The sequence below is a fragment of the Harpia harpyja genome, chromosome 20 (genome assembly GCF_026419915.1).
Source record: "Harpia harpyja isolate bHarHar1 chromosome 20, bHarHar1 primary haplotype, whole genome shotgun sequence".
Classification (NCBI taxonomy): domain Eukaryota; kingdom Metazoa; phylum Chordata; class Aves; order Accipitriformes; family Accipitridae; genus Harpia; species Harpia harpyja.
In genome coordinates this window covers 1,965,879-1,988,946 of record NC_068959.1, presented here as the reverse complement: position 1 = coordinate 1,988,946, position 23,068 = coordinate 1,965,879, and the positions used below count along the sequence as shown (strand labels likewise).

Below are 23,068 nucleotides of genomic sequence, written 5' to 3'. Positions count from 1 at the left end.
CATGCAACAGATACGAGCACAGTGTTTTTGAAGTTTAATACAGAAAATCTATTTGATATTTATTAAACTTAGTTTCTCCAGTTACAGTTTTGCATTGTACAAAGCATTTTAATGACACAGTAGTTAAAAAGATCTTTACAAATTGAAATGTGATACCCTTTTCTCCAAATATTTTAATTGCCATAAATTTGTTTAAAAATACACATTAAACGCATGTTTCAGACACTAAACTTTCTATAATCTCAATACCACAAAATACATAGAATATACTATACAGATGTGGAAAAAATCTAGTTAGTATATAATACTTTGCTCACCATTAACAGCTTTATTACGTGAAATGCACATACTGACTTAGAAATCCTAATTTTGAGCCCCAAAGTACCCTTTGAAATTTCAAATGTATTGCAACAAATAAAATCACAGTTTGTTTTTTTTTTTTAGGTTTTGGTTGAAGACAGATGCCTAAATATTTTGATAGAAACAAAATGTAACACATGGACTTGTCATGTACAAAGCATAAAACAGAGACATCCCATTATAGTTACTAACAGTACCTTTCTGTATGATTGATAAGGGCTTCATTTATAAGTGACAGGTTAAAAGTTACCTTCCCCCACCCACGAGCCCTCCCCCAAAAGAAAAACCCTTCTTCACCAAATAATAATTTCAAATAAGATAAAGGATTTTTAATAAATATATAAGCACTTTATCCTCCATATACAAAATTTCTTAAAACAATTTAAAAGGGGGACCAGATACAAATGTCAGGAACTGTGCTTGCAAAAGTCATGCCTGGTCCTTAGAGTTGAGTTTTCAGATGTATAATGCCAATGCAGCCAAAACCAAATGCTGCAGAAGTACTGTGCACCCAACTACATCAACGATTAGGGTTGCATATAAAAACTGAAGACAGGGAACACTGCACTCCAATTTGCCGGTATCAGCTCTGTTAGCACGTGTGGAGAGTTACACCAGGAATGGATACACTTCCATTAAGCTTCCAGATGAAATTAAAACAGGTGACGCGTTTACATGAAGATAGCCTACACAAACTCTACGCTGTGCCACAGCATTTCAAATTGCTCCGTATAGCGTATTCGACTGAAACTCAGCTGAGTATTGGCAGAGAGCAGAGAGCCAACGCTGTCCGAAAGGCTGACCGCGCACAGACCAGAGCTGCTGCTCTGCCACGCGCATACTGGGAGAAGAGTTTATCGACTGTACAGCTGACCCTTCCCTCCCTGCCTCTCCCCGCCCCAACACTGCTGTTTTCACATGGCATCATGGCAGCAGAGACCAATTCCTCGAAAAGTAACGGAGTTGGACATACATCACGGTTCCCTGATTGTTTGAGTTTACGTAACTTTCCCACTTAGGAAATTCGTCTCCTGGAATAGGTCTGGATTTGTCTGAGTTGGCTGGCAAAAGCTTTGGCTACTCTTTATACTTAAAGATGTCTAGCATTAACTTTGTTGCCTGGAAACACAGGGTTTTCCGTAACACTGATTCATCAGATGGGAGTAATTTAAACCCCGACCAAAGTATTTGTCAGAAATCTAAGAATTTGGAAGCTGTTTCCTCCCCAATGGGTAATTCAAACTTGACTTGCTCAGGCCCTTTTGTATCTGCCTTAATATAAACACTGCAGTGACAGCAAATATCTGTTGGGTAAATGAAATATTAAATACAGCAAAGGTAGTCTCTCTTTCCAGTAGTTTGCCATTTTGGCAAACGACATAATTATCTGCCTACGGCTTTATTTTACTTGCCCCAGGCAAGCGCTACATTATTTCCATAAAGTACTGACTCTCTGTATGTTGGGGCCATTCATAAATACATTTCAGGGCATTTTTTTGTTATCACAGCAATCAAGCCTCAGCAATCTAAAGGAATATACATTGCACTCCTGTATAATATGCAATATTTATCACCAATAAGATGGTGATTCAGCACTCAATAAATAATATATCAATATAGTCAGTTGCACCATAATCTAAAAACAAGTATAACATATACTTTGGACAGACTGAGTTCATATATATATACATATATATTAAAAGACACATACAATACAAATTGCATACTGCCATCAAAAGCCAAGGAGAGCCATCCATATGCTCTGCTTTATGGCTAATAATTTCAAATCAAAATAAAAGTCTCGGGCTGTTTTACTCTGGTGTCCTGAAGATTTGTTTATAATTACAAATGGTTGCACCTTATCACCTAGGAACCTGCAAGTTTGACAGCAAATTCAAATAGTATTGATATCTGAGCAAGCCTAGTCTGATTAAGCCATTTTTAAGATTCACCAACTGGGACCGCGTTCAGTGAGGGAATTAAAATTACAGCGTTGATATGTATTTAATATATGATCATCTGGGGAATCATTTAGGAAGCCAGGAGTTAGGGATTCCCTCACCGTTAGTCACTAGTGTGACGTGCATTAGTACTGAAGTGGCGTGCATTTCCACTGCTGTTGTGTAGAAGTACGAAAGGACAGGTTTAGACCATTCGCCTGCATTTTGACAGAGGGATGGAAGCCTATTATGTACTTGCATTTTTTTTTTTAGCTATGAAATCTGACAAAGTACATAACTCTCGGAAACAACGGTAAATCTCAAATTAAGATATGCTTTTGGAATTGCGAAGTTTAAATTTATCTGTTTGAAAATAGCCACACATGCATAAGGCATTTCTTGTCAATTAACAAGACCACTGCGTATCTCCCGTACAGACAGAAGACCTGGGACAGCACTCTAGAGGATATTTTACTACAAAGTATACTGTTTAGGTGGGACACTTTCAACCAGTTCAGGTCCACATTTTGACACGATGTAAAAAGTCTTCTGGTCATTTGAAGACAATTTTTTAAGATCCACTGATCTAGTGATAAGCGATACATTTTTAAGAGACCAATTTAGCGTGACACCAAAAGGTATTTGTGGGACTCTAGTTAAGGAAAAAAAATTCCCAGAGATGAGACCATTCCTGCTAACAGTAATGGTAACTGTGCACAAAGGAGCAAGCCAAAAAACAGCCATGCTGGCTAGTGCAGCACTACACAAAAAATAAACTATGAATGCAACTTCTACGAAGGTATTTTTTATATAGCGTCAAAAGTGTGCTAGGCACTTTAGAGTATTAAAGGAAAAATAGTTGACAGTGTCCCATTAACCAAGATGCGGAGTTTGAGGGTACAGAGTTCTGTCTCGAACAGCAAACACTAACAGAAACGTGACCTTTGCACAGTGATTCAATAAAAAGGATGCTCCAACAGACCTGAAGAGTAAATTCAGCTATCATGGAAAAGTCACAGGTCTGTTAACCATGTATCAATTCGTACGTAGCAAAGCTTTTCTGGAAGTACAAAACACGCTGGAACGCAAAGGAAGCTCTACGAATATGCAGCTACCTTTTAGTAGGTTACTAATTTGCAAAACTTCTAAACTCTTAAAGCCCATAGGACATACTGCAGTACTAAGTAGCGTAGAATTCTATTCCTTCTCTTGAGGTTGCCGTGATTTTGGCACTTAACTACAACTACACAAAAAATTTAGTGCAATAATTTTCCTGAACATGCACGTTCATATCTGGTACAGAATAAAGGGTTAAGTGGGAGAGAAAACAAAGCAGCATTCCACAACCTCACTCCAAAGGATTCAGAGTTTGACTCTTCAAAAGGAGACCACCGCAATGAGAAGTCAGTTTGTGTGACGGACACTAGTACTTTTAAAAAGGAAATGGAATTTTACCAAAGTACTGCAGAAGACCACTGCATACAGTATACCTGGTCCTGCTGTAAAACATCTTGTAAACAGTTCATAAAATCTTCATCTAAAAGTAAGGCATAAGGCACACCAGACATGTTAGGGGCACTAAGCAATACTGAAAGCAGTAGCATTTTAAACCTTTTACTCAGACAAGCACCTTACGTAGAAAGGTACTTTGGTTTACACTTTTTGAGAGCAGTCAATTGCAACTCCACGAACCACTTCTGTTGCACCAAGTCGCTCCCTTGCAAGTGAATATTATGCTCCATCAAACATTAATGGGACCTTCATTAACACGGGGTAAATACAAGTTTTAAATCCATTCTGCATCAAAACAGTCAATTTCCCTGTAATAGCAGGTGTGCTCCCACCCCACGATGGCTGTTGCACTGTCATCCTGTAGTGTCCATTACCTATCAGACCCTAAAAGGAAAAAAATGGACCTCGATTTCTACTTAAGATTACTGGTTTCTCAGTCAATGGAAAAGATGCAAATGACAGTTCTGGTAGGAATTTAAGTATTGTTGGTTTTTTAACCACAAAGTTCACTGATTTTCTAAGTGTCAAAAAATGACAAGCACAGAAACAAAATGTATTTTAAATGAAGAGATGCAAAAAAGCACAAGATTGTCCTTTTCAGAAACCTTTCCTGTATGCATCGCACCTATCAGACTGAAGTTCATTCCTACACCATTACTTCAATATTACATTAAATGCAAATTACTGTAATGTTTTGTGATTGTTATAGTGTTAATCGATGTTTTGAAACTGCCTTGTAAACAATCCAAGTCAGATCCAGCTAAATACTTTTCCATATAAATTTCTTTATAATTCATTTAAATGAAGTATCTTAATACGTAGAAGAATATCTGGAACTTTTCTATTTAGTACAAATTCTGCAATAATAAATCTGTAGTTGTCATTTATTAGTTGACTCATAGGCATTAGGCATGAAAAGTATGGTGTCCCTACACGTTAGAACCTATCAATCCTAGTTCCTTTTACAGGCTCTACCACCACAAGACATTACAGAGTAACAAAGCTCACAAAGTACTTAAATAAAGTGTCTATGTTTAATTTCTCCTAAGTACTCAAAAGGGTAAATTTAGGGAAGAAATAGCTAAAACCGCCCAAAACTGGGCTTTTCAAAATTAAAATTAAAAAATTAAAATAAATAGGATTTAAACTGACTATTTATGTATTATGACTGGAATTCCAATGATCTATCCAGGACAGATCAGCAAAACTACACCTTTATATGTAGCAAATTTTAAAATATTTAAATAACTTAAAACGGGAATACTGAAGAAGTCCATTAACCAGATGATTTGGGGTTAAAACACAAAACACAAATGAGGATGGGAGACATGTGAAAGCATTCCTTGCTCTTAGTGTCAACTAAGCAATGTGTTATGGCAGTCTTCCTTATTGACATGACACAGTGTTGTGGAGATAAATCAGAGGCAGCGAGAAAAATGTGTTCGATTTTCCATTCCTTCAGTTCAAAATATCACTTGGCATCCAGGCGCAACCAATGTAATCCCTGACGGGTGTAACGCACTAGGTCTGTCATGATGCTTGAATTAAAAATCAGAGGGCCCATAACTTTATCCAGTTCAGCAAAGAACTCTAAAACAACAGAAATACAAGTTAAACTATGCACGTATTTTTAAATGGGAAATATTACACCCAACCCTCCCATCCTTTCAGCATGGATCTTTTACATTAAGATAGAGAGGAGTCATGAGAGATGGCTGAATGACGGAAGAATAAAAATAAAGGAAAAAGGTCCTTTCTAATCAATTTCTTTACTCTTTTGCAGAAGACTGGCTGATAAGAATAATTAGAGTATGGTTAAACTATTGTAAAACTTCCTTGGCCTCCCCCCTCAAATCTGTATTTCACTTAAGAATTTCAGAAACGGAAATGTACCAAGTTCCTCTTCCTACACCAAACATTTTACAGGAAATGCAACAATTTTTTTTTTTTTTTTTTTTAAACACATATCTGGTAGGAAACATTACATCTCCAACACTACCTTGACAACCAAGACAACCAGCTTGGGGTATCACTGTAATCGAAGGTGTAACTTTCCACCTTACTTTTGCAGAGGACCTGGTTAAGCATCCTGCGCACCATTAACTGCAACTCCAAAAGTCAAAGCCTATAAGCGTTTCAGCACACTCTGGTACATCCGATGTTATAATCCACCTGTGCCAGCCCTTACCTTTCTGTTCTTTAGACAGCTGTTCGGCTTGGTCCCAAATTTCGGTGGCATAGAGGAAGTTGGACGTAACTTGGACGTAGCTGGCTGCCATCTGATGGATCCTCTGGGGGATCGTCACCGAAGACCCGCTCCCTGAAGGGTTGGCTGCCCCGGAAGAGTAATTTCCTGAATTCCCTGGAGACAGCTTTGGAGAGACTGGAGACGGCATACCGACAGGCTTGCTGCTTATCCAAAGAAAAATATTAAATTTTAAAATGCATACATATATGTACTTCAGGCACATCATGCTGTAAGCTGCCCTCTAAGACCTCTCTTCCCACACCTCAGGGTGCGAGATGCTAAAGCACTCCCACTTTACACATCAAGAAGTCAGGATTTGCCCTACAACAAATGAAATGCATGAGCTGGTAACAACTGCTGAGCATCCTCCAGTTCTTAACATTTTAGCTTCACGGCCAAAACCTAACCACCAAACCTCATCATCTTTTAACTCAATAAAATCTTAAATTCATTGTTTAAATAAATTGAACCTTAAAGAATAATAATTAAAACATTACAACCACATGGTAACTATACTGCCGTAATACTACACTTTCAGATAACACGATGCACATCTAAAATGCCCTCCTAAAACTCACAGAGTAATCTATCAAAGGTCTATTGTTAAGTTTTAAAGAATAGAAGTAAATTGCTATACTATGGAACAGACAATCCTGAAAGTACTTCTAACCTTCTGGGCTTGCAGCATTAATAAAGTATTGTTTTGAGGGGAAAAGCATTAAATAGAACAACAAAACTCACTGAGATAGGTGACTTGTGTGTTAGTGACACACTGACCCTTTTTTTTTTTTTTTGTAACAAGGAGCTGCCTGACAAACTCTCTGCAGAGCACCATCACAAGCAGCAATCTTCCAAACCTTTTATGAGAATAATTACACAAACGTCTGAATCAAAATCTACACCCTTAGAACAACCACCCCAACACTTTAAAGGGTGAAAAGCTACTCTTTGAGCACCCCAGGCACACAGTTTATGTAGAAAACTAGCTAGAAGTTGAGAAATACAGGTAACAGCTTTTACTACTTACCTTCCCATACCAGGTGATGGTGCTTGAGAATTATTATAGGAATTCTGTTTGAGGAAAAATAAATTTGTCACCTGATTTATGTTCATACTTTAACTAGTTACACTTTATCTGGTTATTTAATTGGTTATTTTTGACCAAATTCATTTTTGTAGTTTTTCTTTTAAGCAATAACCAACATTCTGAATAATATCAAAGTAAATTCAAATTTGGGAAAATATCCTTTTTTACTGATGACTAAGTCACGAATTAAGGGATTATTTTAGTAACACAAAGAAGGCCACTAAATATATATATGATTGGAATAGTCCTCTGTTCTAATCATTAAATCCCATTGCCTCTTATGAGAACATTTTGGTTTCTTCAGCCCATTAATAGGAAGAAATCTGTTATTACTAGCATTGAACAATTAAAGATGTCTCAAAAAAACAGAGAACTCAGGCATGTGATGAGCCTGTTTCCTCTCAGTATTGATAGCTGGAAGTTTCAGAGAAACCCCATGACATATGAGCTACATACCCCCAAGTGTTCCTTTGAAAATCTCAGTTTGGATTAAGGCCTGACTAACATTACAGAAGTAACATAACTGTTTTTCTCATCTGCAACGTCTTGATTCAGATAAATTCATTCAAAGGACATCTCTCAATCTCCTTTCCCTGACAGCACTTTTAAATCAGTTGCACAGGAATTTAGATAAATTCACTGGGAGGGGGGAATTAAAAACAAATATCTAGCAGCCCACTGCAAACAACAAAAATTCAGAAAGACCAATTTGGTTTTGAATTAGAAGTTGGCTCTGGCGCCAGCTTTTGCGAAGGCTGAATAGCTGCAGCCCATGTAATACACCCCTAGATCCTGAATTCCCTTAAGCTTAAACATGAAAGTGAAGTTTCAGCTTGTTATATCTGCAGCAAGAAAAAACATTTTCAAATTCTCCTTGAAGCCTACTAAATTTATTAAAGAAGACAAAAGCTCAATCAAATTATTAATAGAGAGCTTATCATGCTAGGACCAGTAGGGTTATGACAGCCATGCTGTGTCTTCCCAGTTTTAAACTACTGAACTTTAATATACTTTCAAGGTCCAGCTCTGAATAGGGTATATTCCAAGTTCACATGTAGCAGTCTGAGAATTGGATTCAGGAATTTTAAGTGATTTAGAGCTTTAATCTGATTAGGTTTTAATATTTTAAGAAAATACATATGCAATTACCTTCAGATGTTCAGTCAGAGTTTTAGAATATTTCAATGCACTTTCCTTTTTCAGTTTGAAAAGCCTTAGGTATAGTAGAGATTGGCACCGAAGACTGACCAAAGACAGAATAACAAAACATTTACAGTTAAAGTCAAGTTTATCACAACTGACTGAAGTTCAAAAAACTAGTAGCTGTGTCTTTAAAGCTTTCTCTGCCAACTCTCAAGTTGTAACTCAACTAAAAAATCCATAAGCACCTTTAAATTCTCAAGGAAATAAAAATAGCTCTGTGTGCCTTAAGCTGAAACTATAATTTTCAGTGATCTGGCTAATATAATCCAGTTCTCAACTTAGAAGACAACACTAAGTTACTTCCTAGACAAGGAGTTCATTTATTTTTTGCTTGTGTCAGGACATACTGAGTGTAATGCATTCTGCCACGGCCTCCCCTTTCTTTTCCATCTGACACCAATTGATTCTGGTCCTCTACACCTGCTGCAGCCATTTCATTAATCTATGAGGCTAGTGACAATTCTTTACAGCCAGTCCAAATTTTGACTTATCACTGGGTGAGTACATAGGAAGGACTCCCATCCTTTCTGCTGTTACTCCTTAATATTTCAAGGACTTGGCCCTTTTTGTCAACATCCCCTCTGCCCCAATTTCCAGTAATCAGATACACAGCATTAATCTTCATGTACAGCCAAGTGGAAAATTCATATATTTGGTTCAGAAACACCTGAGAACTCAGTGTAGTACAGCATTTCATGTAGATAAAACATTTGAAATTAATCAGTGCATTGTAGTAAGTTCAGAATACACATACCAAAGCACTGCTAGCCTTTTATCTGCAGCCGTAGCATCCGGTGCCAAGTAATTCTTCAGTTTCATAGTGTATCTACAAAGACATCAAGGAAGCAACAAAATAAAGACTACAGTATCATTTATCAATTGCAAAACACTACCTTTCTTATGAATTTCTAGTTTCAACTGTCTTCACCATTTCAGGAACCTCTCTCAGACCCTAAACAAAATGCTGGCTAGGTAGTAATTAGAGTAATTTTGCTTCTCATGTGTTACACGTTGTAGAGAGACTCCAAGAACCTTAGCAGAAAGGATCTCAACCTTCACAAAACCACTTTAAGTCTCAGCAACTGGAACTGGTAAGCGATCCAGTTTTATTAGAGAATGATAAAAGTTTTCAAAAGCTGGCAGCAAAACTTTAGTAAATCTAGAAGCTCTGATTTCCAGACCTCTTTCCCACCCACTTGACTTTTGTATATGCTTTGCAATGCTTACTTGATTAATTCCACAGTTTCTGAATACATAGGGAACGGGGACTTGGATTCCTGAGCATTTTTCTCCAATGCATTCCCACACTCAATGAACGACACTACAGCATCTAGGTAGTACACAGCCTTCTCAAACCTGTCAGACTGAGGAGATTGGAAAAAACTTTTAAGGACAGAAAACAGAGAGGAAGTACAAGAAAGCTCCAGTACAGAAGGGCAGCAAAATGGCAAAGGCAGTAAACAAACCCCAGTACAATGTGCAAACATTGGATAAGTACTGGAGATTTACTTACCAATGCATCTGCATTATGTTTTAACTTCTTTGCTTCTTGTAAATAATGATCAGCTGAGTAAGTCCTGCAACAGAGGACACAAATTTATGGACTCAGCCCCATCCACATTGCATTTCCTTTTTTGACTGAAGTTCTTAATGTTGCCAAATTTCCTATCTTTTCTGTCTAAATCAAGTTACAGGAGCTACACGCTATGATAAAACTGTTTAAAAAGTTGTTAAAACAGTTAACCAGTATGATTAGTTGCAGTATGATAAAATTGTTAAAAGTAGTTTAAAGTTAGTTCTCTAATTTCAGGTAATTCAAAACAGTATTTCAAGCAAATTGATAAGGACACATGATTTGGTTAAATTTATTGCATTTGATAGCCAAGCAAACCAAACACTTGACCGACAACAGGAGCAGGGGAAAGAAAAAACCACAAAATTTAAGAACAAATTAATCCAGCACCTCCAGGACTGGCATTACTGAGGGCGTGAAATGTTTAAAAACTATGATAATAATACAAAATAAATCAAGATGCATTCAGGTGTTAATTGCTTTTGCTTAGCCACCCAAGACAATCAATGCTAAATGACTTTCACAACTAGATGAGAAGGTAATGATAAAAGTGTAATTATACATTTCAATATATTAACGTATTACCTATGAGTTGATTACAGTTTGAAATAAATTCTCCCATCCATCCTATCTTACTTGTCTAAGAATTAAAGGTGTCTGAAATCAACATTTTTAACTGTCCACTTACAGGAAATTGATGTCATTACAAAGCAACAGTTAATATTAAAAAGATTATATACCTACAAAATTAGTCCAATCAGTTCTAGGCCCAAGAAATCCTAAAATGTGTCTATCATAACCATAAGGTTATAACATGTCACCATTCCAAAGCACAATGACTGTTCCTTGGAGGGTGCTCTCATTATGTCTTCCTATACTTCAATACACTTTCAGATTTTTTTTTTTTTAATCTTATCTCAATTTCTTGGCCCTGTTTTGTCTTGGAATAATTACAAAATCCCCACAAACTATTTTGTCCTAAATGATTGATAGTGTACTCTAATCATCAAATTCCCTTAGCTTTCTTCTTTTTTTTTCTTTAAGGAATAACTATCAGGAGAAAAACACTAACCAGCTAGCTTGCCCACTTCCGAGTATTTCTTAACCAGGAAGCTACTTTTACGTTTAGTATAAACATAATTTTATCTGTGAAGTGAATTTAAAGAACAACAAAGAGAAATGCTTTAAGAGCAAGCGTTGTGCTGAGATTTGAACTGGTACAAGTGAAACATCAAGTCTGCACAAAACAGTAAAATACTGGTTTTATTTTCTTCTCAAGATACTTTCTTTGACCCCACAGGATTAAAGTCCAATCCTGCTCTTGTGGATCTGGAATTTCAAAAAACGATGGCTCCTCTTTACTATCAATGACCACAATGTCCTGACTGTAAAGGACACAGGCTCTGTTGAGAAGAGAACAGGCAGATAGGTAGCGGCAGTGTCCTGCTGAGGTGAAAAGGCCCCATCAGCATTTAAAAACGGAACAACCTGAGCTATTTAAGTCTACTGCGTGGTCTTTTTATGCTCGGTAGGAATGCACAGGGCAGGCTACAGTTCCCCCTCAAGGACTGCGCTGCCTGCCAAGTAAATGGCAGAGGGAGCAGTCAGACAAGCACATCGCTGCAGGAACAAAGCGCAGCTCTCCAGAGTGTGAGCTTGGCTTAACAGCTTCTGTGAAGCAAAATGACAACTCTGCTCCACAGGGAGCTGGCTACGCTCCGAGATTCACAGCCCCACAAAGGGAAAGGCACCTTTTGCGGTTCTTACCTATCATCAAAAACAAGTTTTGCTCTTCTTGACTTTGAACTTTCCGTAGACTGAGCAGATGCAGGAGGGCAGTTTGATGAATTGTTCAGAATCTTTTCCTGAAAGGAAAATTGTTGCCAAATAATAAATTTAAAGAACAGTTAAATCTTCTCTGGCCTTCAAGAAAAGCATTTGTTGTATAAATTTCCCCCATGACTTCACACTTTATATGAAATAAGGTCAGTTTTGCAGCTGCTTTAGCTGCCATTCACCACAGACAGTAACACAGCTTCATGAGGCTTTCACCTAATGCCAGCACAGAGGTACACATAGAGGCTGTAATCAAGCTCCTCACTAATACACCAGGAGATCCCCATTAGAGGAAGTAATGCGGCCGAGGCTTTCTAGACACACCCGGGTCCAGGAAATCCCTCCCTGAATCTCCCATGTCACTGTTTCCAAGTCCTGTTTTTCCACTCCAACAAAGAGGTGATGAATATTTTTATGATTTCTCATTTCTATCAATAATAGACTCTGCTGAATGTCTTTGCCTCAGGAAAAAAGAAAATTTGGAAGGATAAGCATCATCTTCGGGGAGAAAAGTTAGCTGTCTTCACAACACACTGTCCTTGCTCCTCTGTCCCGGCTCAATGTGACACTTCAGGCTAAAGACTGGACACTAGAAACATTCTGTGAATCCTAAGTGAATCCATTTTTAGCAGCTAAAAAGTATAAAACAACTCCCCAGCTTCATATGTGTTTTCTGCTCTCTTGATTTATCATGATCAAAGGCCATCTATATAGATGTATTTCATAACCTACATTTATCAGATTACTGCTAACCAGAAGGATCCTGGAGCTGCAAGGCACCAGATTTGCACAGCAATGTACTATCTACCGTTGTAACGTAGAAACAATAACAAAACATGCAGTGCAATGCAAGAAGAGTATATGCTACTTTAAGAAAGGCATGACTAAGCATATCTGAAGTATAAAACGATAAACATCTCACAAATTAACAACTGGCTTAGGGACGTTTCTATGCTGATGAATAAAGAAAGGGCAAAGCCTCAGCCTGTAAGGTAAATTCACTATCTACAGTTCCTGGAAGTGTCTTACACAGCCACCAATATACGCAACCCTAGCAGGCTTCTAAAATCTCATGGTATTAGCATCTGAAGTAATACAGCACGTCACCCAGTTCAGTTGTTCATGAACTCCACCCTGATGACTAAGTTACTTTCTGCCATTGCTAACGTCTATTTGCTGCTTTACTCCTCCCCAAATCAATTATCTTTCCTGAACATTTTTAGACTTTGCTTCTAAGCTTTTCAGAGACTGCAAATCCAACTACTGAGGTTTAGCAGTTCCTCAAACTACTGGAGCTTCCACAGCCGGTCGGAGCTTTGGGGCTTTGCTGCAGAGAGCGTGGAGACAGCCGCACCAGCACCTGCAGCACACACTGGAATCGCAAAGACAAAGGTGAAATCCCCCCCAGTTAAACGTACTACGCTCAACAATTGGCTATACAATAGAAACTGCTCATCACAGGTATTCAACAACATACTCTCAGATGTCCTCACAGGCTAATTTCTGTCCAGTAATACACATTTCTATACTGATGAAAAAGCATATTAAAATTTAGTGACCTAAGAGTCTAATTTTCCTATAATATTTTTAAATTCCATCACATCTAAGTATCTTCCTAACCTAAATCTCGTAAAAAACATTTTCTGCACCATCTTTATAACCATGTTTTCTCCACTCTAACCACAGAGAGTGCTGTACATTCCCGAGCCGGAGTTAAAATAATCTTTCTGCGGTACTACAATGTCATTAAATGAGAGCTATAGTTCCGCACCCTAGCACTGAGCGTGGGCCAAGCTCCTGCTCTCCTTAAAAATCAGGACAAGATGTGTATCTGCTCTGACGAGACAAGAGTAACCTCATTGTTCCATTTACTGTTGTGGAAACAGCTTTCTAGTGATATTTCTTATGAACAAATTAAACGATAAATAAGCATCATCAGTAATCGGAAGATGACTAAACACATTTCACTGATTAACATAAGAATTTGGGAGGAATAATCATTAGTATTCCATGATCTCTCCCAAGTTGTTTTCTAATTTATAGACTTCCAAGGTAGTTAAGCACTATGACATGAAACAATGCATATCTAAAACTAGTTACATTTTAACTTGAACTGCCAATTATTGTTTAGATCACACTGAGCATGTCAAACTGCAAAGCAAAGAAACAGGCTTAAGGCATTTACAGAATAAGCCCTTTACCTTGGTTTCTTTAGCACTGCTAGAACCCTTCCCCTCCGTCTTCTTTTGTTTAGAAGATGAACTGCTTTTAGTGCCACCGCTACTCTCCTTGCTAAGGTTGCTGCTGGACTTTAAGGATGACGACTGACTGACCGTCCTCTTCCGGGACCCATGTTCTTGCTTGGAATCTTTCTGCAGGACTGGGGCAGCAGGAGACGGCAGTAAATCCTTCTCTTTAACAGCACTTGGCTTTGAAGACCTGGACAAAATGAACAAATTCAGGTTTTGTGTTTCTTTCCTTAAAAAACAAAACAAAAAACCCCAAAACCCAACACCACAAAACTTTAAAAAAAAATTTTAAATTAAAAAAAAAAAATAAATTTTTTTTAAACAAACAAGATTTTTTATTGTTAGACCTAGCAAACCAGGTATGGAGGAAAAGAAAGAATAATCATCCGGTGAGTAGGTTTCTACGAAGCCAGATTAAACTCGTTTTCACCATTTTATTTGTTCTGACCTGAAAACACAGTAGACAAGTTCTAACCATAAAACCACATCCCTACAACAGTTCTTAAAAAAACACCTTAAACACTTACAACACAAGAAACTAATGCCAATGTTAGCGCCAGCCTGTCTGTTGCAGACTAGTCAGCCTAACAGCTCAGAAAAAAGATGGTCCAGATAAATATTCTCTGGAACCCAGGAAACTGGAAAGCCTTCTCAGTGTAGCCTTTCAGTACACTCTTACCTTGGCTGCTGAGGACTACCGTTGGCTATTCCTGGCTTCCCATAATAATTATTTCTACACAGTATTTTTATAAAATCATATAGTTTCATTTAAATTAAATGTCCTTCAGACAACTGCCCTGACGATCAAGCAAATATTAGAAATAACAGGTAAAAAAGCATAGTCAAGCTAGAAATGCACCCGTTCATCCTATATCTGTTTCCTAACAAATAGTAAGACACTGTTTAATTCAGAATGGGCAAAAAAGATTTCTAGCATCTGACGTACTGCAGCTTCTCACATATTTGTAATTTGGCAATTACTCACTATATAGAAATATTTTCCATGACATAATTATACCTGTTTTCAGTTGCTTGATCTAAAATAGCAGAGTTTTAAAAGGCAGTGGGGAAAAAAACCTTACTCCTTCCTGTGGATTAACACTGACCAAGAAATAAATCAAATAAAAGCATAATAGCTATTACAAAAAGCATGGAAAATTACAGAAATAACATACAAGTAAAAGAGTATTAATGTTATTGATTTGATAATTCTGTATTACTTTGCTTTTGTGTCATTCACACTTTTGTGTAGCTAATCTATCAAGCAAATGTAAGGCTAAATCCATGGATCCAAATCTCAATGCTATCAGCTTCCCAGACAGTGCCAGTTAAGTAATTTAGTCGCAGTTTACAAACTTGCTAGCTAAATGGAGAATTACCAGACTGGGTTAATTTAAAAGCATACATTTTGCAAGATCAAAAAGCTAGATGCACAGCTGATTTCTAAAACAAAACAAACTCCCACTGTATATTAGAGAAAAACTAGGAAACATATATTCCACAATACACCAACCCTTCACATGAGGGATTACCTTACTTCTGTTAAGCAAAACAATTGTCCTTGGCCAATGTTTTTGGTTACGGAAATTAATTTCCACCAACTACTAGTAGAAACTCTGAAGTAAATCTGTCTGAAGGGTAAGAAACAATGAAATTGTACCCAGTGATTAATAATGAAGAAACACGTTGTTGGGGGTGGGGAGGAGAAGAGGGGGGAAGACGGGCACCCATCTTCTCCTTGATCACCTTGAGCCTTCAATGTTGAAAACACAGCCAAGATACTCACTCCCTGCTGCTAGAAGTCTTGTGTCCTGATGGAGCTTTTTCTTCCAGTTTCGTTTTCTTGCTTTCACTGGCTCTGTTTTCATCCTCATTCTGAATAAAGCAAACAAGAAATACATCCAGGCAAACATCCACATTTACAGCTTCACTGAGAGTGGCAAATGTTCCACATTAAGAGACTTAATTTAGCAGGCATTTTGCAGTGTACAGAATAAGATATATACGGACCACAAAAACATGCCCTACAACATCTAGCCCATATCAAATATTTGACCAGACCCTGATATTGGAACATAACAAAAACCAAAGTCTGGCTTCTAAATTACCAACCTGCATAAAAGAAGTAGCAGCTAAGTTGTTCATTTTAGCACAAACATATTATCACCATGAAACACCGGAAAAATCTGCTAAAGGCTTCACTAAGAGATCAGGAGACAGATTTTATGTTGTGGAGCCTAACATAGGTTAGGCCACAGTGATGTCAGAAAAAGGTAAAAGTCTTACAGTCTATTACAGTAAGCTCAGAGATGTGAAGACTAGCCTTTTATATAAATTTAATCCTAAAAGTCAAAGGGTCTTGAAGGTAAATTTCTAAGCTGTCTTCAGCAAGCACTGGAAGTATCAATACAGTGAATAAAATGGAAAAGAGGGCCTCACAGAAGAAGTCATCTGGAAACATAACCCAGGTTCAAACCCAAAAGGTTTCATTTTTGTTACACCGATGCTGCAACCCTGAGCCTTATCGTCAAGGAAACACATGAGCAAACAAAGTGTAGAAATCAAGTGGTGACAGCTGCACACAGAGCACTCACAAACCTAAAAACTGGATGGGTGGGGGGAAAGGGTGGGGTTTTCTTTAGTTGCCTCAAACAGGCTTGCACCTTCTCTAGCATGCACCAGTAAGCATCAGAGTAATCTGAGGATTCAAAACCATTAACAACCAGACTATTTGCTGAGATAAAGCCTAAATTTAATTGATCTTGCCAAAGCTTTTTGGTTTAGGTGTAAGAGCACAAATCTTTAATGCTGTAACTCCAAATGTGTACTGGTCAAAGAAATAAATGTCAGTGTATTCAGAGCCATTGCAAGCATGAGTGCATTCCCATGAACATTAGGAATTATACAGTAACACTTGCAAAAAATAATTAATCACTGTACTGGTCAGAGTTATTCCTGTTTTACAAAAAAAGCTCATACTTTCTCACTTCATTTCCTTACCCAGAGAAAACAGGAATCTTAGTTAGGAACAGTACAGGAGAAACCTCTGTTTGCAGTTACATGTCAAGTGTCCTAGATGACACTAATTTCAGCAAGTGATCAAGTTTACTTAGGTTGCTCAGTAGGAAAACTGGTTTAACTGAAATTATCTACCTCTGGAAAGTCAAATGACTCTCTGGATGATATCATATAAACCTTTGATTCCACATGTCAACAAAGTCTTACAACCACTGCCAAATCCCTGTCAAAATGAAATTTTCAGAATTAAGTCCAGAGTAGCATGGCAATTTTTGAATCCCTGGACCAGGGCTTCACAGTCCTAACTTCATGGAAACCAGAAATTTATAAAAACTCATTGGATCACTGAGTTCATCTGACAGCTACAGGTTTGCTCTTTACACAGACTATGTTCTCAGGTTTCTAAAAGCAGTTTAAAATTACACCACCAACTACTTCTTACCATTCCCCCCCCAAGAATATTACTTCTATTCAGCTGCCCCACTGACTCCTGTCCATTTTACTGCCCCCAGGCATTTCAACTATAAATAAAAACCATGGAAGATGAAATGCTTTTTTAGGAAAGATTAAATATCATTATGGAGAGATCCCTCTGCTCCCAGTAAAGCAGCACCCCTGAGATTATGGTTTCTGCTGCTGCCTTGCCCCAGGCCCATCCTTTGTCCTGGCAATAGGTAATTGCATGATTCACTGGTTCAAGGAGCTGATCCAGCTGAAAACTGCCCCCCCCCGCCTTTTTTAATTTATTTTTTTTTTTTTGGGCCAGGTGAATTTTCCATTGAATCAGCTGCCTGACCTGGCCTGCAGTGCAATAAGGGCTGCTGCCAGATCAAGTGGAGGCATGAGAGGGCAGGATGCACTACTCAGAGGTACAGAAGCTGCACTACCTCCATGAGCTCTAGCTACAGTGGTAACACTCCTACTGGTGCAACCTTCTCCCTTCCCCTCTTTGCTAAAAAAGAAAATCCCAGTAGTCCCTACTATAACAGCACAGGGATGATCAATGTGTTCTGCATAAAACAGCTAGTCAAGGTCATCTCCTAAATTGCTCAGTCACTACATTGAGGTATGATCTGGGCTGCTGAGCTACACGCTTGACACCAGTAGCAATCCACTACGGGGCTGAAATAACAGGTAAATTTCTCGCTACAAAATTATCACCTGCTTATGTTTCCTTTTGCCTTTTGTGGAACTTTTGTCAGACGGCTGCTTCTGGGATTCTCTCACGTGCTTCTCTGGCACGTTTTTCTTTTCCACTTTGGGTGCGTCAGCATCCTTGTAAGGCTTCCCTGGTATTCTTGATAAGAGGCTCAGGTCAATCTTCACAATAAGTGGGTACCTTTCATCAGGATCACTGAGTGGTGAAAGAAGCTCTTTCTCTTCCATAGGAGAGAAAATTCTTTGCCGAAAAAAGCCGTCATCCTCCTCCATGGAAGATTTAACAGGAGTCCTATTGCTCTCAGAGTATTTGGGTGTTTGTGATGAAGGAGGCAGGCTCTCATTTTCATCTGAATCAGAGGATGAGGTATCTGTTTCTATGAATTCCCTGGATTTCTGGGCAGATTTGCTTGAAGCCTTGTATTTCTTTTTCTCTGTTGTAGGCCGAGGGGAAGATTTGGGCTCTTTCTTTATATTGGGTTTTCTGGAGCCCTTTGTGGCTGCCTTATGCCTGTTTGAAGGTATATTTGTTGCCATGTCTACTGGGGTTTCACTTTCTATTTTGAGACCTCCTCTAGGCTCTTCAATAGATGTCTTTTCTGCTTTCTTGGGCTGCTTTTTACCTACAGTCCTCCTCTGTGTTGAACTGTCACTTTGGGCAGGTGATTTCTGCCTGCCGCGACTGCTCTCCGAGCCCTTTTGGGTGGGTTTGGAATCTCGCCCCGGTGTAGAAGAAATCGAATCCTTGGATCCGCTTTGATCAGTGTACCCGCTCCCTGTCCCCTGATCCCGTCCCTCTTTTTTGTAGCCTTGGGACGATGGGATATTGCTGTCCACAGAAGAAGCTGGTGACACTTTATGTGAATTAACTTTGTTCAACCAGTTATCCAGTTGCCACTTGTTTGTTGGTGGTGGCTCTGGCTAAAAACAAATAAAAAAACAGCATTAGAGAAAATATTTCACATTTCTTCCATCTTTTCCATGGGACAGCTGTATTATGCTGCATGCCAAAGCAAGAGGCACACCAAAAAACCTGTGATAAATAACGAATGAAAAAGAGGTCGATGAATACAGGTACAAATAACAGCTCTCATTTTTCCTTCACCTGGAGCAGCTGCTATCAACAGGCAATATTTGCTGCCACAGCTTTCCAGGCTAAAAGCCTGCAGTTTTTTAAGGTACTGTTACTACATCCAACTTCTGCTCTCCAACAGGTAACCAGTGGTAAAAATCACCTCAAATTCAAACATCAAATACATGCTTATATAGAGAATTGTTACCACATCCAATTACAGGTACTTCAGCAAAAGAATAGTCTGTCTTGAAAATGATCCCGTGTTTGTCAGTCTATTATTTTCTTTTTTTAAAGAGTTTAAGAATTTATTAATCTTTTCTGCTTTTAAAACTCAGTATTAATGCCAAGCTAACGAAGACAGCCCAAATACATGTCAGATCCTACCTCAGGGGATGCACTCTGTGATGGTTCATTAGCTTCACTATCACTGGAACTGCTTTCACTTTCAGAGTCAGATCCTGAACTGCTTTCAGATCCACTATGGCTGCTTGAGTCATCCCTTGAATTATCTGCTCCTTCACTGTTATGCTGTGAAGGTTCAGAATTACTGAAAACAAAAATGAGGAAAAATCAACAAACACTCCCAAGGCACAAACATAGCCTAGAAGTACTTTCATTAGAAAGAATAAAATGTAATATTTTAATTAACATTTACTAGAAAATTCAACATAACTGAACACAGTAACACAGTTCACCCCAGAACCAAACAACAGCCTTTGTTTTTTCCCCCTTCCCAAAGTGGTTAGCTTAATTTATGGGATATAAGCTATTTAATCACTGATTAAATTCTAATCACCTTTTGCTTTAACACAAGACAAAAGACAAACATGAATTTTAGAAATAAGATCAAGTCAAGAGTGCTGACTGGGCTGCATATCACCACTCTGCTTTCTATGCTGCAATCTACCAGGAATGCCTACCTTCCAGGTGTGCTCCTTGGCACTGTCTTATCGCAGTCCTGCAATTAAGAAAAAAAGCATGAAGCTTCTAGAAGTTACTTTAGGATTGTATATACAATTAAGTTGCAAAACATCAATTTAGACCCTTTAAATTTTTAAAATTATTTAGCCTGAAGAGCATCTTAAATTCAGTACTTGAAGCAGTTTAAATAAGCATTTTCCTTATACAGAAAAAGTTATTTTCTCCAAGTTTTCACCACAAATCTATTATCTGAGTCCTATGTATTCTGACTACAGTTCTAAGACTTCCTATTTCCAGCACTCACTGATACCATGTTTCCATCTTTTTGAAACAGATGATTCAACATTTTACAATACTATTCCTGAGATGCCCAGAGTACTAGGAGTTAACCAACTACATGTACTATCTCAAAGTTTTCCACATGAAGAAAATCAAGCACTAGAACTGGGAACAGGAAGAAAAGAAACAAGAGAGGAATGTGATTACTGCTGCGTAGCACAGACTCTACAAGTATTTTTAATTTAGCATGCTAAATGCCATTTCTGGCAGAAGCTGCACAAAGTTAATAATGACAAAGAGGAAAAAAGAGACTTTTTGATAAAAATAAAGGTGCTGCTATACTCCCAGTTACAGATATAGTATCCCCTATCATCCCAAACACAGTCCCAAGCTACTAAATGGCAGAACATGAAGGATTCTATCTTTAAATGGTGGGCCTTCACATATGTTTTAAAGTACACTATTGCTATTTTATGTTCAGAGAAAGCCCATTTGAAATCAGTAAAACGAGATTTTCTAGATAAAAGCGTACTGTTTTCACAAAACAGATAATTTTCCCCAAGTTTACATTTAGGAATATCTGAGGTTTGTCTAAAAACATTCCATTTGATTTTTGTTTCTTAATCATAAATCTCCTCTTAAACTGCTCATTTTGCTGTTGGAATATTGAACACTGCTGCAGTACTGAACTGTGAATGCATTCTTTTTTTTTTTCTGAAACTCTGATTTAATGAACATACCTGCTCTCCATCGCTGTCTTCACTACTGCTAAGTTTTAAGTCATCTTTCAACATACTAAGTAAAAGGGAGAAAGTGAGACAAGTTTTTCCACATACTTTAATTACTTTCAAAGCATTCTTCTATATTTCAACATGCTATTGTTTATACTACGAAGTAGGCTGCGTGGGTGATATCCACAAGATGCCATTCTAACACTTAAGGTTTAAGAATGGTGAGTTAAGTCATTCTTTAGAGAAGAATAAGGATTCTAGTACTTTGACTCCTTAGTTCACTGTTAAATTTAGAAAGGAAATTTGACACAATTTACTAATGCGGGAGGAGCCAACTTGTGTATGTTCAACTTCTTATACACAATGGCCAAGAATACTGTTTTAAATAGAATCAAGAAAGCTAACACTAGTGGCTGTTTCCTGTCTCGTGGCAACAGTGCAACTGTTCTAAGCCATAGTTATTTTATTATTATACAAAGCCATAATTATTTATGGTAGTCATACATACACACACTATTTCACAATACTGAAAATATGTGAACACACTGAAAACATATAGCAGCGTACAAGGCCTTTGTGCTTATTGAAAAACATCTTTGATTACAGAAATAAAACATCTTACTCTGTCTGGTTCGATTCACATCTGGAGAAAGAAAATGAGAAAGGATTAAAAGTCTAATACTTCTGAGTTTCACAGTATAGCTGTTCTACTGATGAACTGAAAAGAAACACCAGCCTCTAGGATCTAGTTCCTGAAATATTTTTCATTGCTATCCTTTTACAAAAGATGCATTTATCTCCTTTTTAAAGTTTTTTTGACCAGATCAGACTTTTTTTTAAAATGATTTAAAACCGTATCATCACAGTAAACATCATCTCAACTTTCTTCCTATGCATCCCAGTTCAACTCATGTCCAATGCGGCCTCCTCTTCTTAGATGTTCTCACATTCCCCAGCTTTGGAAATAGCACAGTTCCACCTTAGCAGTCTATACTGCTATGACAAAAGCAAAGCCAAATGGTGAACTTCTATTTCTACCACTTGTTGAACTGGCTGCATATGAGCATCTTCTTAAACTACACGTTTTTGGGAAACTGGCTGTAAGTCTACAATAATTGAGGGGGGGTTCTTTTTGTTCTATTCCCTTCCCATAGGTCATGTGCTTTTTAATCTTGCCAATACCGTAACATGTGCAAAGACCAGCAGAAGAACTAGACTTCATTTTGTGATTGCATTACAACAGATGTTAACTTAGAATAACAAGTTTTCAGAATCTACAACCACTTTCATTAAACATACAATCAGCTGGTAAACCTCTATTTTCATGGACATATTAGTTTGGATACAGTCTTTTAACAGCACATAATTGATATTCAGGTATGAGAAAGGTGGACTACAGCCACCTAGAATATTCCAATTGCTTTTTATTTTTTCTCCCAGTTGCATGATTGACAAAGTAAAATGTTGGGCTGGTGTGCATAACTAATAGAAATGTTTGCCAGTCAGTTAAGAGGCTGAGTAGAATGAACTTAACTGGATCCCAAACATAGTTTTCTATCTCCTCCAATACAAAACAGTTCCCCATCCTGTCTATTTGTGCAACTGCTACAAGCTGCTTCCAGCTGACAGCTCTGCAATGCACATGTTTGCTAAGTCCCGTTCCATCTTGCCTATTCTTATCTGCTGATACCTTTCTAGTTCACAAGCCAATTCCAAGGTCTAAACTCTTGCACACCTATCCTGACAACTGACAAGAAAACAGGGGAATGGAAAGGCAGCACAGCGTATTTGTTATTCACTTCAATGTGCCGTATTTGGTCTGCTGTCCTAGAAAATAGCCGCTTAAAGATGATCCCCTTTTTCTGCCAGTCAAGAAGT

The 23,068-nt window shown here is 38.0% G+C and overlaps 1 protein-coding gene across 7 annotated transcripts in view; it reads right to left on the bottom strand.

Moving 5' to 3' along the window:
* Positions 1–11: 11 nt before the first annotated feature.
* The window catches only part of AFF4 (ALF transcription elongation factor 4), a 56,491-nt gene continuing 33,434 nt past the window's right edge, over positions 12–23,068 (bottom strand). For 5 of the 7 annotated variants that reach the window (XM_052816681.1, XM_052816679.1, XM_052816680.1 and 2 more), the window contains 15 exons: positions 21,813–21,833; positions 21,200–21,254; positions 20,180–20,217; positions 19,644–19,806; positions 18,188–19,105; positions 15,795–15,883; positions 13,961–14,198; positions 11,691–11,788; positions 9,864–9,927; positions 9,578–9,714; positions 9,105–9,176; positions 8,297–8,390; positions 7,088–7,131; positions 6,001–6,224; positions 12–5,402 (listed from right to left, as the gene is read on the bottom strand). In XM_052816681.1, the coding sequence (XP_052672641.1) occupies positions 5,284–5,402; positions 6,001–6,224; positions 7,088–7,131; positions 8,297–8,390; positions 9,105–9,176; positions 9,578–9,714; positions 9,864–9,927; positions 11,691–11,788; positions 13,961–14,198; positions 15,795–15,883; positions 18,188–19,105; positions 19,644–19,806; positions 20,180–20,217; positions 21,200–21,254; positions 21,813–21,833 (2,374 nt within the window). In that variant the 3' untranslated portion in view covers positions 12–5,283. Of the gene's footprint in view, positions 5,403–6,000; positions 6,225–7,087; positions 7,132–8,296; positions 8,391–9,104; positions 9,177–9,577; positions 9,715–9,863; positions 9,928–11,690; positions 11,789–13,960; positions 14,199–15,794; positions 15,884–18,187; positions 19,106–19,643; positions 19,807–20,179; positions 20,218–21,199; positions 21,255–21,812; positions 21,834–23,068 lie in introns of those variants that run through there. The other 2 variants (XM_052816678.1, XM_052816685.1) reach the window with 2 other exon arrangements.